The following is a 24,205-nucleotide window of genomic DNA, read 5'->3' on the forward strand; positions in this document are numbered from 1 at the left end:
ACTGTGGTCTCAAGACCCTGTGTTTGGTTTCTGAGGGTCATGAGTTGCATGCACTGAATGCACACAAATGCCAGCTGCTCACAATCAGATAATTGCACATGCTACTTTCAGTGCAATAAACTGGATAATCCCCACTCTGCTGCTGGACTTCGGCCTGCATTCTTTTTACTTTTGCAGGGTTGGTTTTTTTTAATTTTGTTTTTTTGGGTGGGGTTATTGGCCTAAGTTTAGAGTATGTTTGTTAGGTATATCTGCTTCTTACCCTGCTTCTCTAGAAACACTCACTTTTTTTCTAGGAAGTTATTCATCTGATAATAGGGGATTAGGACAGTACCTCGTCAACCATAACAGCATTAGTGTCACTACCACAATAAGACAATCAGTAGTGCTTATCATTCTTCTGTGCACATGAAAAGCCAGGTAATCAAATAATCCTCTCCCAGGCACTTGCATTGTCCTTGTTGACTTGTTTTGAGGTGTGTGTATCATGGCAACAAACTGATCTCTCTTGCTGTAAAGTGGATTAGTGAGCAATGCATGTTCCAGGAACAGACAAAGTGGTGGTTGGAGTACTTGCATAGCAAACTGCTATAGATGACAGCACTCCTACCCTGCTAAGAAAACTTACTGCTGGGGCGAGGACTGTCCTCAGTGAAATACAGGGCTCTCGAGTCCATGTGCTCTTATTTCTTTTAATTTTCTTTATTAAAAAAAAATCCTGGAAGAAATAGAGGGAGTAAAAATGACAGGAGGGACTGAAGGCCTTACAAACTTACTCTCTTTTGGGTATAATCAAGGGCTCCAGAATGCTACTTGCCACCTTTCTCATGCACTCAGACCATGGTGATGTGTGTGGTACAGAAGTTCAAAGAAATACAATCATTCCCTCCTCAAACACCAACGGTGGTGTCTTATTCATTTCAGGTGTGGTGTCTACTGATCTGCTCTGGGTTTGAACCAACAATCTTGAGATAAGTCAGTGTCCGACTGCAATGCCCTTGAGCCATCCAGTTCCCCTTATATTTGCCTCTTATTTTGTCTCTTCCTCTGTTATTTAACATTGTGAAGCATTTGGTATGTAGTGTCTATGAAACACATCCTCAACAGGGAAAGGGATATTCTGTTGGCCTTTCCTGAAATTCTTGCTGCTTGGGAGACATAATGGTGATAGGTTTCAGAGTAGCAGCCGTGTTAGTCTGTATCCGCGAAAAGAACAGGAGTACTTGTGGCACCTTAGAGACTAACAAATTTATTAGAGCATAAGCTTTCGTGGACTACAGCCCACTTCTTCGGATGCATAAGAAGTGGGCTGTAGCCCACGAAAGCTTATGCTCTAATAAATTTGTTAGTCTCTAAGGTGCCACAAGTACTCCTGTTCTTTTTATAATGGTGATAGACAGCAAATCTGCTGGCCTCTACACACCTGGTTCCAGGTCAGCAAAGGCAGAGCAGATAGTTATCCTGGAGTTCAGCTAGGTGCCCTTGGACAGGAACCTGTTTCTTTTCAATCCGGCGTGGCATTAGTCAGCATTTAAACAGGGTGAAGAGCGATATAAATGCCTGGCACAAAGCTAGAGGGTGAAATCCTATCCCCACTGACTTCAGTGGGGCAGGATTTCACCTAAGCTAGGTTGCACCTAGATACCACCCTAGTAAGCTGATTAGAAATAGCGAGAGTAGCTTTGATATAGGGACTGCATAGTTTGGACTGAAAAACTAAGACACACGAACTGAGGAGCAGAAAGTTTCCTAGGCGCTGAGCCCTGCTGATTTCCTTTTCCTTCGTGTTTGTTGCTTTTTAGTTGCACCCATTGTTGTTTTCCAGAGTTTAAAGACGTTTTAACTGTAACAAACCACAGGCGCTGGAGCTCATCTCCTGCCGACTGCAGGAGTGTCGGGATTAGATTCTTCAAACGCGGCACTCATCCTGGGCAATATAAATCAGTTGAAGCTGTAAAAATAGTATCTTAAGAGAAATTCTCTCCAGGATGTTGAGGGCAGTAGCTTCCCCCCCCCCCCCCACACACACACACAGTGCCTGCATGGATCTCTTTACCAGGAACAAACACTGTACCGTTTATTTTCTATACTTATTTATTCTTCTGCTCTTCGTTGTCATACTGCCAAGGTTCCTTGTAGCTGTGAGACCCATTCAGGCAGGTGCCACCTAGAGTTTGTGCCCTGGTTCTTCTTTCAGTCATGCAGGCAAGGATCTACAAGCGGAGACCTTGCTTTAGTAATAGATTTTCACTATTGAGAGGAAAAGAAAAAGCATTGTGAGGAGTGATGTGGTTCCAAGGCATGAGATTATCTTATCACAGTTAATGTTAGTTCAGGGTTCAGGTCTTCCTGATATTTTGAAAGAGTGGTTCCTCGGTGGTGGTCTCTGTCTAGCGGCACCTTACAGACCTGATAACGAAAAAAGGGGCTAAACTGGCTCTTCTCTTCAAATGTATTTCACTCACTTATAACAAATCCTTCTCAGATAATTTTGGACTCTTAATCTAAAAGGTGGTTCTTGCCACATAGAAAGTGGATCTATCCTTGATTACTCAAGTCAAGACTGCTTTAGGTCATGAATTTATACATGCAGAGACTGCAGTGTGAAGAGTAATGGTCTTTTGGGACTATTAGTGCCCACCTTTGGAGATAATTCACGTTATAGATCTACAACTATATGGTATGATTGGTAGTCACTCAAAACAAGAATGAAGGTGCATTGTCATAACTTTGTTGGGGTCAGGGATGACTTGAATGGACAGAGCTGTTCAGGGGACTGTTGTAGCCTAAAACAGGGAAGACAGAAGAGGAGCACTTGATCTCTGAGGGTATGTCTAGACTGCGGTCACTGGTGTTTAAGCTAGCTAGCTGGAGTGTCAAAGTAGCGAAGCTGCAGCAGTGAAAAGCCCACTCTGGAACACCTGCTTCCAGGGCAGAACTAATCCGGGAACTGAGCTAACTAGATTAAAGCTAACTCAAATATGTCTGTTTGAGCAATGATTGCAACCTAGACATACCTTGAGAGGAGCCAGTCACCTGTGGTTAGTCCTTTGGCTTGCTCTCTCTTTCTAAAGTAAGGTGTTACGCTGTACTTTTCTAATTTACTTCACTCACAACAAAGGCTGTATAAATAGCACAACAGAAAAGGAAAATACAGTAACTGAGAAGAAATCTACAATGCCCACCAGCTTTTACATGTTGCTCCCTTTGGAAAACTCTATTCCACCTCCACCTCCCAGATTGTATTTTCTCCTTTTGTTTATTTTTATCCTCCTTGCACTCACCATGTCTGTAGCCCTTGGTTGAATTTGTAAGTGTGAGGATCTTGGGGCAGGGACTTCACCTTTGTATTTGCCTGTAAAGCAGCATCCACATCTCTAAACAAAGCAACACACATAGCTGCTGTATTGAAGATGTAACGGATGCTGCATTTCAGCCTGCATCAGTAATGAGTGACCACAATAAAATGCGGGCAGCAGCCGCCAATAACACCAAAGCTGAATTTGCCCCTTTGTTTTTCCTTAAGTGGGAGTTCCTGCAAGCCACGCGTCACTCCGAATTCGCTGACGTTCCAGAGCGCACTTCCTTTCCTGCAGAACCATTATGGAATGATGGTGTGAAGTACAGCAGGGAAGAGTCTCCATCCTGCCCTAGCACAGCTGGAAGGTGGTGGGGGGAGGCTGCAGGGAGCCAGTTGCAGGTCTCTGATCCTCCGCCACTAGCCTTGGTATAAACTAAAGCTGCAGGAGGCAGCGGTAACTTATACCACTGAGCTGTGGTCCCTGCGGAGAATTGGGCCTAGTGGAGCTTTGCTCCATCACTCCCCCACACTGTTCTAGTGGCGGCAGGAGGGCAATCACAGGAGGTTTGTCTGCTGGCAAAGAGTCACAGGAGAAATTCTCCACTAACCACCTCCTGCTGCTTACGACCACTCTCTACTGCCTTAGCAGGTCATAGAATTTGGCCCAGTAACTCCTATTTAAAAAAGAAAAATCATTCTGTTCACAGAATAATTGTCTAGTGAACTTAATTTCTCTTGGTGGACTATTCCAGCATAGTAGAGGAGGAGTATTCATTTTCCACCTCACTTCCCCAATGTATAAGAAGAATGTAGCAAATAATTGCAAACTAAAAGATTAGGATTGTTCCATGCTGCGGAGTGGGCTGATGTATGAAAATGTTGCCCATTCCTAGTAGGGAACAGAGAATCACTTAGCCATGCACAGCGTTCTCCTTCAAAAATGTGTGCATTTTATAACGCATTGCATTTGCAAGAGGGAATTGAGGTGAGGCTAAAAACTACAGACTGAGAATCGTTCTTGTGATAGGAATGATTCACCCTGAGCGTGATTTTGAGTTTACTAGTTCTGGCACCAATACTGAGAATGAGCGAAAAGTTCTGCACCATAGGGGTGCTCCTGACAACATGCAGTCATTTATTAGCTCATTCATTTGGTTTTGGTTTGTATTTACATTTGGGATTGGGATTCTCTGCATTTTTTTTAAAGGAAAAGGCATACGCTATTAGCCTTACTTCTTCTGTCTATGGTCTTGTCATCTCACAAAGGGTTGAGCCTGGTTAGTACTTGGATAGGAGACCTCCAAGGGAAAGAAACATGATGCTGCAGAATGCTTTACCGCCTGTGCTAACTGTTCTGTATGTTCTTGAATGCAGTTAGAAGCTGTTGGATTTCACCCCTGAGGCAAGTGGCTGCAATTTCGTTGGTGGATACAACGGGGAGAGGGGGTGTGTGTGTGTGTGTGTGTGTGTGTGTTTGGGATTGTTGTGGATGGTAGTCCCTGTATAATACTAAGGGATCGTGTATTGTTATATTTTTCTAATTCAATGCTCCTTTTCAGAGGAAAACCATTGGCACCAGCCATTTGAATTTTCCTAGTGCTTTGAAATTGTTCTTTCCTGTGGCTACCTTGTGAAACAAGACAACTTTGGATTCTAGCAGGCTCTTTGGGGAGACAGTACTAACTGACCAAGTGCTAACTTGGCACCTCTTGCTGCTGCTAATGTTTTCCATCGTATATGCCCAAAGCCTAGGAATCCCTTGTCAAGTTTATTAGATATAAGTGCTGTGGTATAGGTTGGATTATAACGAAAGGGGTATAAAGGTTTGACTCTAGTCTCATGAGGTTATTGGTGGTGTTTAGCTCATAACATGAAACAGCAGAGTGTGATCCTGTTTCTCAAATACTTTACAGCTAGAAAAACCATTAATATCCCAGTACGTCCCTACAGTGAACCTGTGGTTGGAGGTTTCCTTAGTTGCACGTTCCTCAGGGAAGGGATTGTGAGAGAGGGAAGGCGCTGAGTTAATGCTGCCAGCTTTGCTCAACAACCCCCTCCTGGTAGCTGTTGGTTTCCCAAGGCTCTGCTGCCAACTCAGGCCTGGTGTTCTGCTAATGGATCTCTCTGTTCTTCTTGGAGTATGGGTCAGCCTGGATCCCATGTGACTGTTCATGTGTCTCATGCAGGCGAGGTTGGATTATTTTGAATAGGCATTTCTGTCGGGACTGGGCATGCACCCTGTACCCCCTTGTGCTTCCATGTGACAGCGTAAAGGGCAGAGCAGCTATCACCCTGCTGAGGTTCCCTCTTACTGCCCATGGCAGCGAGATGGAACGCAGCAAGTGTCCAACCTGCTCTTACACAGCTTCAACTCATTTTTCCCCCTAACATTTTGGTGAAGAAATCTCCATCAGCTTCGTCATTCTTAGGTGTTGTTTTTTTTAAATTGGCTGTTTCAAAAAACAAATGAGAGGAACAGGGCCGGCTCTACCTTTTTCGCTGCCCCAAGCAGTGAAGGCAAAAAAAGCTGCCGTTGTCATGCCGCCGCTGAGGGAACCGGGGGAGGAGCTGCCACCGGCATGTTGCCGAAGAGGAAACCGGAGGAGGAGCTGCTGCCGGCATGCCGCCGAAAGCCACCGCAGTGCCGCCCTAAGACCATCCGGGAAGCCGCCCTTTCCTGTTTGCTGCCCCAGGCACACGCTTGCTAGTCTGGTGCCTAGAGCCGGCCATGGAGAGGAAAAAAAGATTCCCCCAGTATGCTCCTCTTTACAGAGGGACTAGTTTCCTTGTGTCTAGCACTATCAATCAGTGTTTAAACCCCACCTGATTGGCGATGGACAGGTATAGCCAATGCCTGTTCTGTTCTGAGGGGAAATCATATACCTGGTAAGTATAAATGTGCAGCGTGCGAACCGTTCTTCTTGAGGATGCGTAAGTTGAGGAATACGCAGCTGATACCATTCCTGCTCAAACAATCGATGCACACCACCTTGGTCCCAGAAGAATGAAAAGAGCCATCTTCAGTGAATGCTTCCTCCAGCAGACATCACACCCCATGGTCAAGCAGTGACAGAAAAACAGGATAGAAAATGTTGTCAAAATTGGCACCGACTATCTTGGCAAGGGCCATTGACACAGGCTATTATTGTTGGAACTGACACTGGTGCCTCAATCCAAGGGAAAGACTGAAAGGGCCAAGCAGAGTCCATACACAACTCTAAACATTGGGAGACACTGTCCTGGAAGAAGGAGAAGAGACAACACTCCTCCAGAGACAGGGAATCTAAGCTCACTACCAAGGTGAGAGCAACACTCAGAAAACCAGCACCGATAACACCACCAGCATTGACCATCACACCAATTATAGGCCCTACATATGCCCTCCCGGAATTACCTAGATCCCCTCCGGGGACATCTTTGACATGGGGCCAACACCCAGCACCAGTCTCAGAGTGCAAGCCCACAGAGACTCTGCATGTAGAAACCATTGAGCCTACATCCAAAGGAGTGGATATGTGCTACCAAGTGCCCTGAAAAATTTCAAGCACTTTTATTCCCACCCAAACCTAGGATCTTTAGTAGTTGTAGCCCTGCAGGATAAGTCCAAATCTCCCCAAATCTCTGCAACAATTTAGCAGAGTTCCTGAGCAGGCAATCAGTGATGAGCCACGAATGGTCCTTACATATATCCATCATGGAAGAGGATAATCCATCAGAAGAGACGATTGACTTATTTGCCACTAGGGATAATGCAAAATGTCAACTTTTGATCCAGAGGACGGTTGAGTCCAGGGGGTGTTAGCAGATGTCTTCCTCCTACAGTGGGACAAAGGCTTGCTGTATGCCTTTCCACCAGTTCCCCTGATTCACAGGGTGATTTCCGAGATCAAAAGACACAGAGCCATGATCATTCTGATGGCTCCGTACTAGCCAAGGCAGTTCTGATGACAGATGTCCTTTCAGCCTCTGGTCCAGCTCCCAGACTGCCTGGGTCTAATCTCACAACAGATGACTAAATACTCCATTGCAGCAACTGACAGTGTGGTGTTGGGTTGCTGAGCACCACGGACAGAGACTGCTCCTCACAGGTCCAGCAAATCCTGATATAAAGCAAACATCTACCAGACGAACATATTCTTCCAATTAGAAGTGATTTCTCTATATGTCCAAAAAGGCCAGGACTGGGTCCAAGTCTCAATACCAAAAATGTTTGACTATTTTATGAATCTCAGTCAGGCCGGTCTTTCACTCGGTTTTATTTAAGTCCACATTGCGGTGATTTCAGCTTGTCACCCAACTGTGCAGTTGTGCTCAGTCTTCCCTCACCCCACTGTATCAAAGGGCTACTACATATTTACCCACCAGTCAGAGAGCCCACCCCTGCCTGGGTCCTCAGTACAGTCTTCCTGAGACTCACAGAGCCTCCATTTGAGGCTCTCACAGAATGTTCATCCCATGAACTCACTCAGAAAAAGATCTTACTAGTCACTATCACTTTGGCCAGAAGAATGAGTGAGATTCAGACACTTATGGCTGAGCTTCCCTGTGCAACATTCCATAGGGACACGGTGGTGCTAAGACTTCGTGCAAAATACACCCCCAAATTGGTCTCAGAATTTCATCTGAACCAATCAACCTACCTGCCTTCTTCCCAAAACCACATTTGGCACTGGGAAAATAGAAACTGTGCACACTAGAGCTTGACCCCCTTCTCACCTTCTTGCTATGGACTGTGAACTTTGGACAACAGTGGAGTGGTAGGAAGTGGCCCAGGGAGGGCACCTTAAGGCGCTTCTGGGTGTAGACCTTTGATAGTCCTCACAGGGCCCTGGGCCAGATCCCAGTGAAGTGGGAGGGCTTGGGCTCACCTACCAACCCCCCTCTCCCTGCAATTCAAAGGGCCTGACCACTGGCCAGCGCTCCCCAGGATTGCAAACCATCACAGTGCCTGCCTTATTGCCCAGGGAAGAGAGAGGATGATTAGGCTACAGGCTGCCGTAACTGATGTTCCCAGAAGTGCTTTGAGATCCTTGGATGAAAGGGGTTCTAGAAGAGCAGTGTATTAATGGCATTGGCATGGAAGCTTGTCTTTTGTTCCTGGCTAAGAGGCAAAGGACCACCTTTGCGACCATTGCAGTCACTGTGCCATAGTCTGGTTTGAAGTCTGCCCAAGTGGGGTCGAAGGGTATTGTCTACACTGTAATTAAAAACCTGTGGCTGGCCAGCGCCAGCTCAATTGGGTTTGCGGGGCTTGGGCTAAGAGGCTGTTTAATTGAGGTGTAGACGTTCCGGTCAGGCTGCATCCTCCCACCACGCGGGGTCCTACAGCCAGGGCTCCAGTCAGAGCCTGAACATCTACAGTGTGATTAAACAGCCCCTTACCCCGAGTCAGCTGGCATGGGCCAGCCACGGGTGTCTAATTGCGGTTTAGACGTATGCTAAGATACTGGCCAAGATCAGATGTTGCTGGAGATTGCTTTTCGCCTGCTTCTTAGTTATCTTGCCTCATAAGAGATTAGCTGGCAAGGTGGTTTGTGTCAAGTGTCTTCCAGACCAGCTACTCTAAGGCTGGATTGACTATCTGTCAGCAGAAAGACTAGGTGCTTCTACCAATGACCTGTGCTATTCCGGCTGCATAGAATGCTCTCCCTTAATCAGCCAGGCCACTGCCTATCCTTTAACTTTCTCCCTAAGACCCACATCTGCAGTGACAGCTGTATGAAATCACCTAATTAATGCTGGCTAGTTTGAGGTACATCTGGGAATAATTAGTACTTTTAGCTAAAATTTTAAAACTTCCAAAGGAGGGGTGTGTTTGTGTATGTATAGCTGTGTATCTGATTGTTTCTCTCTCCTCACCGTATACAGTGACTCAAAATGCTATCTGGATTGAGAAATTGGCTCACTGTCAAGAACAGTTCTGGTGATCATGATTTTGCCCCTTCAGAAGCGGAGGAGAATGTCCTGTCCTCTCTCGTGGCTGTGGTATATGAATGTAGGACACAGGTTGTCTGATCCCGTGGTACGATGGCATTCTCCGTTAGCGTATTCAAAGACTACTGGCTCCATGAGCCTACAGGGATGGATTGACATGGTTGGCCTTACTCTTCAGTGTGTGCTCAAGTATTGCTCTCAGCCTGGAATAGTTGACAGTTTGACCAGGATACAAGTGTAATCACTGCCCCCACAACCCCTCCCCATGTCTACACTTAGGCTGAAATGATAACTATTGTGCGCCTATTTGGATGAGTCCTGGGGTGGCGCCATCTTGGAGAATCCCATAGTCAGAGGAATTGTTTACCTGGGTATCAACATTTGTCATGATGTTGGATTTTGGAGGCTATGGTATCAGTTTGAGAATAGAGTTGTCAGTCTGCAGGGCAGTGGTTTGCTTGTTAACCTGAAGATTTCCACATTGGCCTTGACCCCTGATTAACAGACTAGGTGAACACATTTGAAGGGGTATGTTTTTGGGATGGAGGCACTCCTACATATGGAGTAGGATGCACACATACTTGGGCAGTCTGATTTCTCTGAAGGTGTTCCAACACTATACCTCTCCTTAGCTCCCAGCTCTCTAGTGAGGCCCATTAGGAGCTGCCTTTATTCTGTCTTTCTTCACCCAGGTCAAAGATCAGTTTAAACACACTTCCCCCCCTTCTCTGTGCTCCTCCCTTTTCCATGGTGCCTGTCAGTGGTAAGTTTCTCTACCCTTGACTGGAGGGGAGAAGAGCCATCCATTATGAGCAAGAGAGAGTGTGAACACGGGGATTTTCAGGGGGCTTCCAGATGGAGAGAGGAAAGAATGTAGAGCCCTGAAATGAGATTATTGGAGTGTGGAGACACATGAAATGTGTGCAGACATGCCTTGGACTTGTTTAGTGCTAGAGTTGAGTTCCTCAGAGCTGCCAGTGCCAAATATATTTGAGTTTCTCTTTGTGTCTGTGTGTCTGTGCGTGCAGTGAACAGTTGGCCCTTTCTGTATCATAAAAACCTAATCTGATACTAGGAATGTATAATCTTAGTTGCAACTTCACCCAGGGCAAAGTGCAGGAGTGGGAGTTCTGGAAAGCTGTAATTGGGACAGTATTTTGGGGCGTTAGTTCTTCCTTCATTTCAGTGAAGAGCAGCTGTGTGGAAGAAATCTGTTTTAAAATGGTGGGTGGCAATTGTAAGCGTCATCTTGTTTTAATATGAATTCACTGTGGAGTTCTAGTTATGATAAATCATATACCTGTAAAATAAACTAAGCACTGGGGCTATTGAGACACACGTTTATGTGCTCAAAACATATCGTGATGACTTTAATGTAGGTTTTTTGTCATACATCTGGATCCCATTAGCTGGTTAAAATTGGGTTATTTTAAGCTTATGACTGCACATACTTGAAGGGGGGGTATTGTATTTTTAGTTCAGCTTCACTGTACTTTCTTTCCAAATGAGTAAAGTGCTGCCTTTGCTTTCTGAATGTGTGCTTTTCAAGGCAGAGAACCGCATGGCAATTCATGCAACTCCTTGAACAGGAACTCTGGATCTACTATTTTAATTTGTTTTTATATTGCATATATCCCAAAGCAAAATAAAGTCCGAGACAAAATCCCAGTAGAGTTCCTACAAGAAGAGGTAAGTCCCTGGTCTGTGTGGCCACATGGCTTATGTTGGCTTCTATTGCAGGGATGCTTGGATAGGTGAAGGGCTGGTTTCATCAGCAGTTTCTGGGGCACGCTGTACTATATTTAGATTGTGCTGCATTTGGGTACTCTGTTACATTTTACAAACCAAACGAACGTGTGCCATCATGTCTGAACGTTGTGAAAACGAATATTAATTTCATACCAAAGAAGAGAGTAAATCAGATTTACCATGGCAGCTGGAGCAGAGATTATTTGAGCACTCCTGAGGACAGAATGAACTGTCTGTGCTGTATTACCCACTCCCTCGGTGGCAGTAATGTCTGTGTACATGGGGCACCAGTAACCAAATTAATTTTCCCCCTCTCTTTGGAGCTCACTGAAGCAGTTATCCAGCTAAAGACAATCTTTGTAATTCCCCATGGCATTATAAAAATGTAATATTTTAAATTGATCAGAAACATAATTTAATTGCTCAAAATATTGTGTTTCTAGTTGCTTACAGGTTAAGGTTACTATTTCTCCTGTTACCTCTAACACTTCAAACTGTGATCTTGTCTGATCTTGTGAAAAGGATGTGGGAGTTGAGCTGAATCCGTACTTGGGTCAGAGATCTCCAAGAACAACCCAGGATGCTCTATGAAGTTGTGTTGTGTCCCTCTGTGCGCTGTATTCATGGGACCAGCAAGCTAGGGGGAGACTGTGTTGCTAGATGTGTCTTCCCCCTCCTCCCCCCTGATGTCGTGGACAACCCCAGATAAATTTCATTTCACAAGGATTTAGTGGGACTAAACCATTGTATCCTCTTCCTATTCCAGTTTGTGAATATTCTGCCTCCCTAAACTCTGCAGTTAGGGATGATACTTTGCTTCCTGACCCAGATGGTTGTGTAGTTTTGCTGTGCACTGTTAAACAGCTGCTATGGTCTTCCCTAGAAATGGCTTCACTTCAGTGGTTGGCAAAGTGATTCCTACGTGTGTGGTTTATACAATGTGATCATCAAGTTTCGGAAGCTCATTGGGATCCATTTAGATAAAGTTGCTGTACAAATGCAAGAGCATTTTTGTGCTTTCTTCTTCAGCAGCGTCCAGTGCCTCTCCTACAGCCACAGTAATGGCCTTAGTAGTTAAGACGGTTCGGCCTTTTTATGGCTCAGTCATTCTGGTGGATGTTTTCAGCCCTGGCCAGCAAAATGGCTCGGGCTGCTCCTGCTGACAGGAGCCAGGTAGTGTACAAGCAGGAGCCTGACCATGCCATGGCTCAGATTTGGGGAGGAAAAATGGTGTTTTTCCAAAGCGCTACTCATAATCCAAAAAATACCTACTCATGGTGCCAAAAGATTAGCTCCTCTATCTGCCCTCCTGTGGGGTCTCCCTTGGCTCCTCTACACCTGCCCACTGGATTGCTCCTGGCTGTACTGGGAGAGTTCACCTCCAGGTCCTCTCCTGGGTTGGCTGGAATCCTTACCTTCTTCATAACTCAAAGCTTTTCCCTTCTCTCTCCCTCTTGCCCACCTTTCTAGCTCTGTCAATACCTCACTTGTAGCACCACTTGCTTCCCAGTCCTGGACCCTCTTTTCTTGCTGTACCACCAAACTTCATGTTTGCTTGGCAACAGCACCTTATTGTTCCAGTTCAGGATTTCACTCCTGGCCCACTTCCCTGCCCAAGTTCCTCCTTCCTGACCCACTACACCACCTGCTATTCAGTCTCTTGAGCAGTCTGTCAGTTGTCAAATTGTGTGATAGATTCTGCTATAAACAAATCTCCATTGAGCAGGATGAGAAGTTCACCGCGGCCACGTTCCCTATAATGAAGCTGAGAGTAGAGCCTGGTTTTCAAAGATGAAAGGCTAATGGACTGACCCCCTGCCCTAGTGAGGCCCTGCTTGTCTATAAACAGTCCATCCCAAAACTAGAATCTTTCTGCTTGCTTGGAAAAATGTTTGCTATCCCATTCACCCCCGAATTCTGTTGTCCTTCCATTGTCTCTTGTCTTATACTGAGATTGTCAGCTCTATGGGGCTATGGGCTTTCTTTTTGTTCTGTGTTTGTGCAGCACCTGGCACAGTAGTATTCTGGTCCATGACTGGGGCTCCTAGATGCTATCATAATACTACTTGTTGTAATTATAACAACTTCTGCAAGGAGTATGGGGACTAAACAGGAATAGCTGGAAGTACTAGTATATAAGCTAAATTATGATTTAACTTGCATCACAGAGACTTGATGGAATAAATCTCAGGACTTACATATTGGTATAGAGGGTTATAGCTTGTTCAGGAAGCCCAGGCAGGGAAAATGGGGAGGAGGTATTGCATTATACATTAAGAACATATACACTTGTCCTGAGGTCCAGAAGGAGGTGAGAGGCAGATCAGACATTTTCGGGTAAAGATAAAAGGGAAAAACAATAGGGATGACATCATGGTATGGTATCAGAGGGGTAGCCGTGTTAGTCTGAATCTGTAAAAGACTTGCATCTGAAGAAGTGAGGTTCTTACCCACGAAAGCTTATGCTCCCAATACTTCTGTTAGTCTCAAAGGTGCCACAGGACCCTCTGTTCCTTTATCATGGTATGGGTCTACTATAGGTCAGCAAATCAGGAGGAGGAGGTGGTTGAGGCATTTCTGGAACAAATAACAGAAATATCTAAAACAAGACCTGGTGGTAATGTGGGACTATAGCTACTCAGACATATGTTGAGAAAGTTATACAGCAACACAGAAAATTTCCAGTAAGCTCTTGGAATGTGTTGGGGACAGCTTTTTGTTTCAGAAAGTAGAGGGAGTAACCAGGGGGACAGCAATTTTAGACTTGATTCTGACCAACATGGAGGAATTGGTTGCAAGTCTGGAGGTTGAAGGCAATTTGGGTGAAAGTGGTCATGAAATGACAGATTTCATGATTCTAAGGAAAGAAACAAGTTAGAGCAGCAGAAAAAGGATGAGTAGACTTCGAAAAAACCCAGACTTTAACAACTCAGAAATCTGATAGGAAAGATCCCATGGGAAGAAAAGCAAAAGAGAAAACGGAGTTCCGGAGAGCTGGCATTTTCTTAGAGACAGTATTAAAAGCACAACAGCAAACTATCAACAGCAAATGATTTACGCACTGTCAACCTCTGGAACTGCTTGCCAGAGGGTGTTGTGAAGGCCAGTACTATAACGGGGTTCAAAAGGGAGCTAGATAGATTCATGGAAGATCGGTCCATCAATGGTTATTAGCTAGGATGGGCAGGAATGGTGTCCCTAGCCTCTCTTTGCCAGAAGCTGGGAATGGGTGACAGGGCATGAATCACTTGATGATAACCTGTCTGTTCGTTCCCTTTGGGGCACCTGGCATTGGCCACTGTCAGAGGACAGGATACTGGGCTTGATCGACCTTTGGTCTGACCCAGTGAGGCCATTCTTATGTTCTAACTAGGTTGATGTGAAGGAAAGAGAATAGTAAGAGGCCGATATGGCTCCATCAGGAACTCTTTAATGACCTGAAAATCAAGAAGGAATCCTACAAAAAGTGGAAACATGGACAAATTGCTAAGGATGAATATCAAAGAATGGCACAAGCATGTAGGGACAAAATCAGAAAAGCTAAGGCACAAAATGAGTTACACCTAGACAGGGATGTAAAAGGCATAAGAAGAGGTTCATAAATAGATTAGGAGCAAGATAATGGCAAAGGAAAGTGTAGGTCCTCTACTTAGTAGTGAAGGAGAGCTAATAATGCACAACACCAAGAAGGCTGAGATGTTAAATGCCTATTTTGCTTCAGTATTCACTAAAAAAGGATAATGGTGGCCAGATGCTTAAGACAATTAATATTAACGACAAGGGGAAAGGAGGAACACAAGCTGAAATAAGTTAACAGGTTAAAGAAAATTTAGGTAAGTTAGATATATTCAAGTCAGCAGGAGCTGGTGAAATTCACCTTAGGTACTTAAGGAACTAGATGAAGAAATGGCTGAACCATTAGCAAATATCTTTGAAAACTCATGGAGGACGGGTGAGGTCCCTGATGACTGGAGAAGGGCAAATATAGTACCTATTTTTAAAAAGGGGAACAAAGAGGATTCATGGAATTATAGCCAGTCAGCCTGATTTCAATACCTGGAAAGATACTTAAATTATTGAACCATCAGTTTGTAAGCTCCCAGAGGATAACAGGGTAATAAGTAACTGCCAACATGGATTTGTCAACAACAAATCATGCCAAACTGACCTAATTTCCCTCTTTGACAAGGTTATTTGTCTAATGGATGGGGGGAAATTGTAGACATGATATATCTCAATTTTATTAAGGTTTTTGACACAGTCCCACGTGACATTCTCCTAGGCAAACTAGTGTAATGTAGGTCGAGATGAAGTTACTATAAGGTAGGTGCAGAACTAGTTGGAAAAACTGTACTAAAGAATAATTCTTCTTCGAGTGCTTGTTCATGTCGGTTCCAATCAGGTGTGTGCGCCGCGTGCATGGTCGTCGGAAAGATTTCCCTTAGCCGCTCCCGTTAGGTCAGCTGTAGAGCCCCCGACATAGCACCTTCATGGCGCTTAATATATGACCCTGCCGACCCAGCCCCACCCTCGGTTTCTCCTTACCGCCAGTGACAGTACAGAACTGCGGTCGCTTGCTTAGCAAGTGCTTCCCTTAGCGTTCTGTCATATAGTTAGCTTAGCCTAGTTTAGTTGTAGTTAGTCTTAGTTGTTAGTGTGTATATTGTATATAGTGAGGTTTGGGAGTGGGGTTTCCCCAGTCACAACCCCAGGAGCGGCGCCAGGGTTTTTGCTGCCCTAGGCGGCAGCGCTCCTCCTCTGAGCATTCGGCGGCGGAGGTCCTTCCGCTCCGCGTCTTCAGGGCACTTCGGCGGCAGGTCCCGGAGCGAGTGAAGGATCTGCCACCGAATTTACGCCGAAGACCCGGAGCGGAAGGACCCCCCGCCACTGAATTTCCGCCAAGGACGGCAAAATGCTGCCCCCCAAATCCTGCTGCTCTAGGTGACCGCCTAGGGTTGCCTAGTGGAAGCGCTGGTCCTGCACAATCCCCTCGCCTCCTGGGCTCTGGGACATGCCGCGAGCCCAAGGCTTTAAACCTTGTGGAACCTGCAGCAAGCCTATGCTAACAAGCAACGCCCACAACTCGTATCTGGGGGAGGTGCACCAGACAGGTGCAAGATCTGCAGGGCTTTGTGCCCCTGAACTAAAAAGGAGTGAGATTTCCAACTGAAGCAGTTGCTCATGGAATCTGCCCTTCGTCCCCAGTCTGGCTGCGGCCTGCCAGGACCCCACACCAAGCGCATCCGTACGGAGAGCCCTGGCATTGGTATGCGACATGGTGCCGAGGAAGGACTCTAGTCTAAAACACCCTTGGCACCGGTGCTCTCCGGCACCGCAGGATGCACAGACAACCCAGCACCACTCGCATTCACCGGTGCCGTACAAGCAGCATAGAAAAGCCTACGGGGCGCTCCCTGGTGCAGAAAACAACAGGACCTGCAGGCGCGGTACCGGGGCATCCCATGGAGGAACCCTCGGCATCCAGGCAGCAAGAGTCGGCACCATCGACTTTGGTTCCCATGGGGGGACCGTCGAGTCCGGCGCACAGCGACTCCCGGGATTGGCAGTGCCAGGTGGAGGAGTTGGAGTTACCCTCCATCCTGGACGCTTTTGAAGCCGCCAGAGACTTAACGCTTGTCCCCTGCATCATCAACTCGGCAAAGGTCCCCGGCGCAGTACCACGCGGCACCACCGTGGTCATTTCATTGCGATCCGCGTCTTCAGACTTGGACGGTGACTCATATTATTCCCATCTCAGCAGGCATATATCCGACAAGCGACAGAGGGCTCCCGTTCGGTGGGCTCGGAGCACCGACCACCCCAGACAGCCAAGGATCGGCCTACGCCCCGTGGTTCCGAGGCAACCTTGGTGCAAGCCTTACAGCCGGCCCAGGTCACTGCCGAGGCATGACTCATTGCAAGGCCAGGCTACCGTCACCTCTGCTACGGTCCCCACAGAGGCCCAGACGCTGAACAGGAGGTCAGGGAAAACTTTACTGTGCAGAAGAAAAATGCTGCTTTTAACCATCTTAATTTAAATGAAACAAGCACAGAAACAGTTACCATGTCAAATCTTTTGTTTTAAACTTTCCCTTTTTTTAGTAGTTTATGTTTAAAATAGTACTGTGCCATATTTGCTTCCTCACCCCTGCTGCTGCTTGATTGTGTACTTCCAGTTCCAAATTAGGTGTGTGCTTGACTGGTCATTTCATAAAAAATAGTTACCTACCTCTTATAACTGTTGTTCTTCGAGATGTGTTGCTCATGTCCATTCCAATAGGTGTGTACGCGCACCGCGTGCATGATTGTTGGAAGCACGGTAGAAGCGGGAGAGTCGATTCACAAAGCGGGGGTAAGGATCCAAGTTCGATACTGATGCTCCGTCCTCGGGCACATCTTCAAAAGTTTGGCTTCAGGCCCGGGGGCTCTTTGGCCGAACCCCGGCCTTGGCCTGAGGAGGACTGTGGCGGGCGCCTTCTATTATTTCTGCCCCGTCTCCTGGATGAGTCTCGTCTGGGAGGCCCAGAGTAGAAACGGGATGGGGCTGAAGCTTAAAAGGCTTTCTTTTGGGTGCAGGGGTGTGGATCCCCAAAGACTCCAAAGTCACTTGTAAGTCCTTAAGGCTGTGCAGGCAAGAGTCCATATTTTGGGCAAACAGGCCTGCACAGTCTAAAGGGAGGTCCTGAATCGTGTTCTGGACCTCAGGTGGTATCCCCGACACCTGCAGCCACGCACTGCACCTCACTGTAATGGCGGTGGCCATGGTCCAAGTCCGTCGCATCTAACACGGCCTGGAGAGAGGTTCTCGAGACCACCCTCCCTCCTCAAGGAGTGCTCTAAACTCCTTGCACGAGTCAGCTGGGAGCAACTCCTGGAATTTTGCCAACGAGCTCCAAAAATTGAAAGCATAGCAGCTGAGTACTGCTGGCTGGTTGGCCACTTGAAGCTGGAGCCCTACGATTGAGTAGACCTTTCAGCCAAAAAGGTCCAGCTTCTTAGCATCCCGTGACTTCTTATGTGGCACTGGGGACTGTGAGTGATGCCACCTGGTAACACTAGCCTTATGAGACTGGGAGCGGCACCGGTGCTCCTTTGAGGAGTCCTTTCTCTGTGCCGGGACCTCCCACCCCGAGGCCGGGGCGCTGCACACCGATGATGCTGGTGCTGTTTCTGGTGCTGGCTGAGGGCGGAGGGCCGACTCCATCAGGAGGAGTCCCACTTTCTCTTAGTCCTGGGTCTAAAGCTCCTGCAAATTGGTTACTTGTCTGTCTGGCCTTCTCCTAAGCACCTGAGACAAGCAGCGTGTGGATTACCTGTGAGCAAAGGTTTCGCACACCTCTTGCACACCTTAAACCTCTGCGACCGAGGCATGCCCCGGTGCCTGGGGAAACTAGGGCGGGGGGAAGCCCCCCAAAGTCAGCCCAACTAACTACAAAATACTGTATAACAAACCAATAACTATTTAAAACTAAGAAAAGGGAACCACTAGATAGGCACTTGCGAATGAAAGAGACTGAGCTGCTCTAATGACCGTCACTGGTGGTAAGAAGGAACTGAGTAGGTGGGGACCTATGTACACCACCATGAAGGCGCCACTCCAGGGGTCTCCATAGCCAGCCCGACGGGTACCGCTAGGGGAAAACCTTCCGACGATCGTGCACACGGTGCGCGCACACACCTATTGGAATGCATATGAAGAAATGAAGAAATTAATGGAGATATCCCATCTCCTAGAACTGGAAGGGACCTTGAAAGGTCATCGAGTTCAGCCCCCTGCCTTCACTAGCAGGACCAAGTACTGATTTTGCCCCAGATCCCCAAGTGGCCCCCTCAAGGATTGAACTCACAACCCTGGGTTTAGCAGGCCAATGCTCAAACCACTGAGCTATCCCTCCCCCACATGAGCAATCACTCGAAGAAGAACTCGGGTGTTTGTAACTCTGAGGTTTTACTGTAGTGCAAACCAAGTCATTAACGTTTTAAAATCAGATGGCAACTCCACCTGAGGACTTTCGAGTTACATCCATCACTTTTATAATATAATTCCAGAGCTTGTGATTGTTTGTTTTTGTAACACTAACTCCAAGTGCTCCAGGAATCTAGTAGCATCAGGAAGCACAATTTCCCTGCCCCATATAGGATCATGTTTAAAATGTATAAAATGTCACACTAATGCTAACTAACTCTTGCAAGTTACCCAGTGAAAGTAGAGCATTTTTAAGAAGACAAACCACACTGCGTTTATATTCTCTTTAGATTCACTCAAGTTTTAGCTGAGCTACGGAAATCTAAAGGAAACAAGCTCAGCTTCTAAAGCCTTGTACTTACAGGAATGAGAACTCCCACAGCAGATGCGTGCCCTCTAAACTCATTTGTCGGTTTAAACTTCTGTATGCGTGCGTGTATCTTTTTATTATAGACTCATAGACTTTAAGGTCAGAAGGGACCATGATGATAGTCTAGTCCGATCTCCTGCACAACGCAGGCCACAGAATCTCACCCACCCACTCCTGTAACAAACACCTCACCTATATCTGAGCCACTGAAGTCCTCAAATCGTGGTTTAACGACTTATACCCATGCATGTCTGTATTGTGTGTTCAGAGAGCCATTTATGCTCACAATTAGATACCCATCACTTGGGGAGCCAGTAGCTAAATTAAACAACTGTGACCATGCCAACTTTTTTTTAACTCTTCTGTTTACTCTGCAGAATTCATTGTGGTTACAGCTGTTAGTATGGGCACAGCAGTCCCCATTGCACAGAGAATGTCAGCATTAAGACAACACAAAAGGCAGTCACTCGACTCTGAGATGAAAATCCACTTCCCGGCATGTATGGCTTTTGCTAGTTTAAAGGAACAAAGAGTTTGACTTGTAGTTTGTAATTCACAATGTGCTTCATAGGACTGTGAGAAATTAAAGTGAGGCAAAGCAGTTGCCTCTAGTGGTTTTAGCTATTCTGCTGCACACAAAACTAGTCGTTTCTGTCTTGATTGGTTTCAGAGAGGATGTGGTTTATGTTCCTGCTATTCAAATGTCTCAAAGCGAATAGCAGCCAACTCTGTTTCTGAGTCTGTGTGTGAACCTGTGTTTATGTACAAGAGTTGTGAGCAAGAATCCAGTCTTTTATACCAGGTCTGGGGCCCAGAGGTTACCTAACCAAGGGCTATACTTTCAGCTTGCTGGCAGACTGAGGAATGTACCAAATTTACAGCTGTCCTCATCTTTAATAAGAGGTGAAGTCTGTGAACACTTTGGGTCCCTCATCCAGTGAGACTGGCTTTTCATATCAAGATGGCAGTACAGCTTCCATAAACTCCCATGTCGGCATCCCCTTCTCCCCCCCCCCAAGTGCATTACTGTGCATTTAACAAGATTTAATTTCGTTTGCCATCATGTTGCCTATTCTCCTGTCTTGGCGAGGTCTGTCTGAAGTTCCTCACAGTCCTCTCTAGTCCTGACTAACTTTGTGTCATCTACAGCTTTTGCTACCTCATTACTCGCCTCCTTTCCAAGTCATTAATAAATATAGTAACAACACCAGACCTAGTATGGAACCTTGAAGAATCCCCACTGTAATCTTTTGCCATCATGAAAATGGACCATTTCGTCCTACTTGTTGCTTTCTGTCTCCTAGCCAGTTTTTGATCCATGACAATACTTTGCCTCTCATCCATGACTACTTCGTTTCTTTAGTGGTAGCTGTGTTAGTGTATATCAGCAAAAAGCAACAGAGGGTCCTGTGGCACCTTTAAGACTAACAGAAGTATTGGGAGCATAAGCTTTCGTGGGTAAGAACCTCACTTCTTCAGATGCAGACAGCATCTGACAAAAGATGCTGACAGATCAGCAAAAAGAACGAGAGTAGAACTGGGCCAGCAGGTAGTGAGAGGAAGTCAGAAGTATCAGTCACAAAACCCTGAGGGGTGAGGACTGATATGTGTAGCACTAGGGTGGGAACCACAATGTCAAGAGTGAAAAGAGGCAAGTAACTGAGGCTGTGTTGTCCAGTGTTCAGAGCCAAGACTCTGGGAGGAAGGGAGGCTGCGGCCAGACACTGACTTGGTAGGTACCCTAGTCACTCACCCTCCAAGTGCCTTTGCTACCCCGGCTGGGGAGATGGAGTAAAACAGAAACCTCTTAATCAACTGCCAGTTTGACAATTGCTGCCCTGCACTTTCCTGGAGAAATAAACGGGAAACAATCCCTCAGATGAAAGGTAACATCTCCTAGCTGTGCAGCGCTCACAGACACAGGGGGGACGATGTTGGGATTGGTCTCTGAGCATGGGAAAGAGTGACTGCTGCCCTGCGGGCATGAGAGGGGTGGATTGTTTTCCCCATGGGCTATATAATTATTTCTGAATTGTTTTTCTCTTTTTATTTCCCTAGTGCCCTCTAGACTGTCACAGACATGCTCCCCGCCGTCAGGTTGCCCGTCTCCTTCCATCCCAGGGGGTAAAGTCATCTCGCCATCCCAGAAGCACAGCAAGAAGGCACTCAAACAGGTAAGTGGGATAGTCAGTGTGATCTAGTTCTGAGAGTCTAATAGTGATGTCACTTTACTAACTTTCTAAGTGAAACTCCAGTCTGCAGGGACACAATTCGGGACCTTTCCTTCTATTTCACAGTGAGCAGTTTCACTGGGGGTGGCTCCAGCTGGAGGTTCTTCAGAATCCTGTGCCTTTGTCAGTCTTTATCATACTACAAAATAGCTGGCTGAAATTATTTTTCATTTGTGGGAGGCAGAGACATATTTACTTTACACGTAATCTGTTTTCACAATTGCCCTCAGCTTTCCACAGTCTGCTCCACATCCCTTTTAGAGAAGCTCTGTATAAATGGTAGCTCTGGGGGTTTGTTTCATTTTGATATTCTTCACATCCTAATTGTGATGCATGCACAAATTCCCCCCGCTTATTCTGTGCCTATTTTCACCTACAATGAATTCCATAGTCCCATAGGCAGACTGCGAAGAGCTACAAAAGGATCTCTCAAAACTGGGCGACTAGGCAACAAAATGGCAGATGAAATTTAATGTTGATAAATGCAAAGTAATGCACATTGGAAAGCATAATCCCAACTATACATATAAAATGATGGGGTCTAAATTGGCTGTTACCACTCAAGAAAGAGATCTTGGAGTCATTGTGGATAGTTCTCTGAAAACATCCACTCAATGTGCAGCGTCAGTCAAAAAAGCAAACAGAATGCTGGGAATAATTAAGAAAGGGATAGATAATAATAGAACAGAAAATATCATGTTGCCTCTATATAAATCCATGGTACGCCCACATCTTGAATACTGTGTGCAGATGTGGTCGCCCCATCTCAAAAAAGATATATTGGACTTGGAAAAGGTTCAGAAAAGGGCAACAAAAATTATTAGGGGTATGGAATTACTTCCGTATGAGGAGAGATTAATAAGACTGGGACTTTTCAGTTTGGAAAAGAGACAGCTAAGGGGAGATATGATCGAGGTCTATAAAATCATGACTGGTGTAGAGAAAGTAGATAAGGAAGTGTTGTTTACTACTTCTTATCACACAAGAACTAGGAGTCACCAAATGAAATTAATAGTCAGCAGGTTTAAAACAAGCAAAAGGAAGTATTTCTTCACACAACACACAGTCAACCTGTGGAACTCCTTAGCAGAGGATGTTGTGAAGGCCAAGACCATAACAGGGTTCAAAAAAGAACTAGATAAATTCATGGAGGATAGGTCCATCCATGGCTATTAGCCAGGACGGGCGGGAATGGTATGCCTAGCCTCTGTTTGCCAGAAGCTGGGAATGAGCGATGGGCTGGATCACTTAATGATTCCCTGTTCTGTTCATTCCCTCTGGGGCACCTGGCACTGGCCGCTGTCAGAAGACAGGATACTGGGCTAGATGGATCTTTGGTCTGACCCAGTATGGTCGTTCTTATGTTATAGTTCCTGTGTGTGTGTGTGTGTGTGTGACGCAATATGTTGGCATTGGGCTCCTGCTGTGGCCAGGGCTGACCTTATGGGTGGGCAAGATAGGCGACTGCCCAGGGCATTGTGGTCAAGAGACTGCAGAAGGACTGTGCCCACCGAGGAGGCAATAAAGGGGGCGGCGGGGCGGGAGCTAGCTGCTCACACGCATCCCCTAGCTGCCCTCCCACTGGCAGCAATACCTGCAGCGCCACCGCCGCTCCACCAGCTGCCACGCTGCCTGCTGTGCAGCTGCTTGGGGAGCTGTACTTAAAGGGTGTCAAAGAAAGTTCGCCTGGGCACCATTTTCCCTAAGGCCGGCCCTGGCTATGGCATTATGTGTGAGAGGGGACAGGTTACTTCCACTACTTGGGAATGACTCTGTCGTGCGTGTAGAGCAGCGGTTCCTAAACTGTGGGTGAGGACCCCGTTTTAATGGGGTTTCCAGGGCTGGCTTTGACTTGCAGGGGCCTAGGGCTGAAGCCTGAGCCCCACCACCCAAGGCTGAAGTCAAAGCCCAAGCCCCACTGTCCAGGGCCGAAGCCTGAGCTCCACTGGGCTTTGGCCATCCTGCCTGGTTTGGCAGGGCTTGGGCTTTGTCTTTGGACTCCCACCTGGGGCAGCGGGGCTCGGGCGGGCTCAGGCTTCGGTCACCCCTCCTGGGGTCATGTCGTAATTTTTGTTATCAGAAGGGGGTCGTGTTGCAATGAAGTTTGAGTATTGCTGATGTAGAGTGTCTATCACTTGTGCCCCGTAAGGTGTTGCAGGTTTCTTCCAGACAAACGACAAGCCGATGCCTCCATCCAGGTGTCATCAGAGTCGATTGGCAATCGTATGTCACATGTCCATTCATTTGTATTGGAGGGTGCAGGAACAGTTAAATTTGCATTATAGCAAACACCAGAAGGGAAGCAACCAGCATGGAACTTAACTTCACCATCAGACTCCATGTCTTCTTCCTCACAGCTTGAATGAACTTTACTTTGCGAGGTGTGTTCATCCCACACTAGCCCTGAAGGGGCCAATTAACCTTTATAGTTGCATCTGAAGGGAGGCCAAGGGATTTATACACACTAGTTGCAGATGAAGAGCGGACCTTTTTAATAGCAGAGGGCTGCAGAGAGATTGTCTACAGCCACTCTTTGGGCACAGAGGTAGGAAGGGGAAAACCTTCAGGGAGAATGAGCCTTGGGGTCCTCGCCCTGGAAGAATTGTCAATCCCAGAGGAGTTCTGAGGAAAGAAACCCTGTGAAGGCAGGATAG

The 24,205-nt window shown here is 46.6% G+C and overlaps 1 protein-coding gene across 5 annotated transcripts in view; it reads left to right on the forward strand.

The window, feature by feature from the left end:
* The window catches only part of ASXL2 (ASXL transcriptional regulator 2), a 237,481-nt gene that overhangs the window by 165,711 nt on the left and 47,565 nt on the right, over positions 1 to 24,205 (forward strand). For all 5 annotated transcript variants that reach the window (XM_034766832.1, XM_034766833.1, XM_034766834.1 and 2 more), the window contains one exon: positions 21,379 to 21,494. In XM_034766832.1, the coding sequence (XP_034622723.1) occupies positions 21,379 to 21,494 (116 nt within the window). The remainder of the gene's footprint in view (positions 1 to 21,378; positions 21,495 to 24,205) is intronic.

Source organism: Trachemys scripta, chromosome 3, assembly GCF_013100865.1.
Source record: "Trachemys scripta elegans isolate TJP31775 chromosome 3, CAS_Tse_1.0, whole genome shotgun sequence".
Classification (NCBI taxonomy): domain Eukaryota; kingdom Metazoa; phylum Chordata; order Testudines; family Emydidae; genus Trachemys; species Trachemys scripta.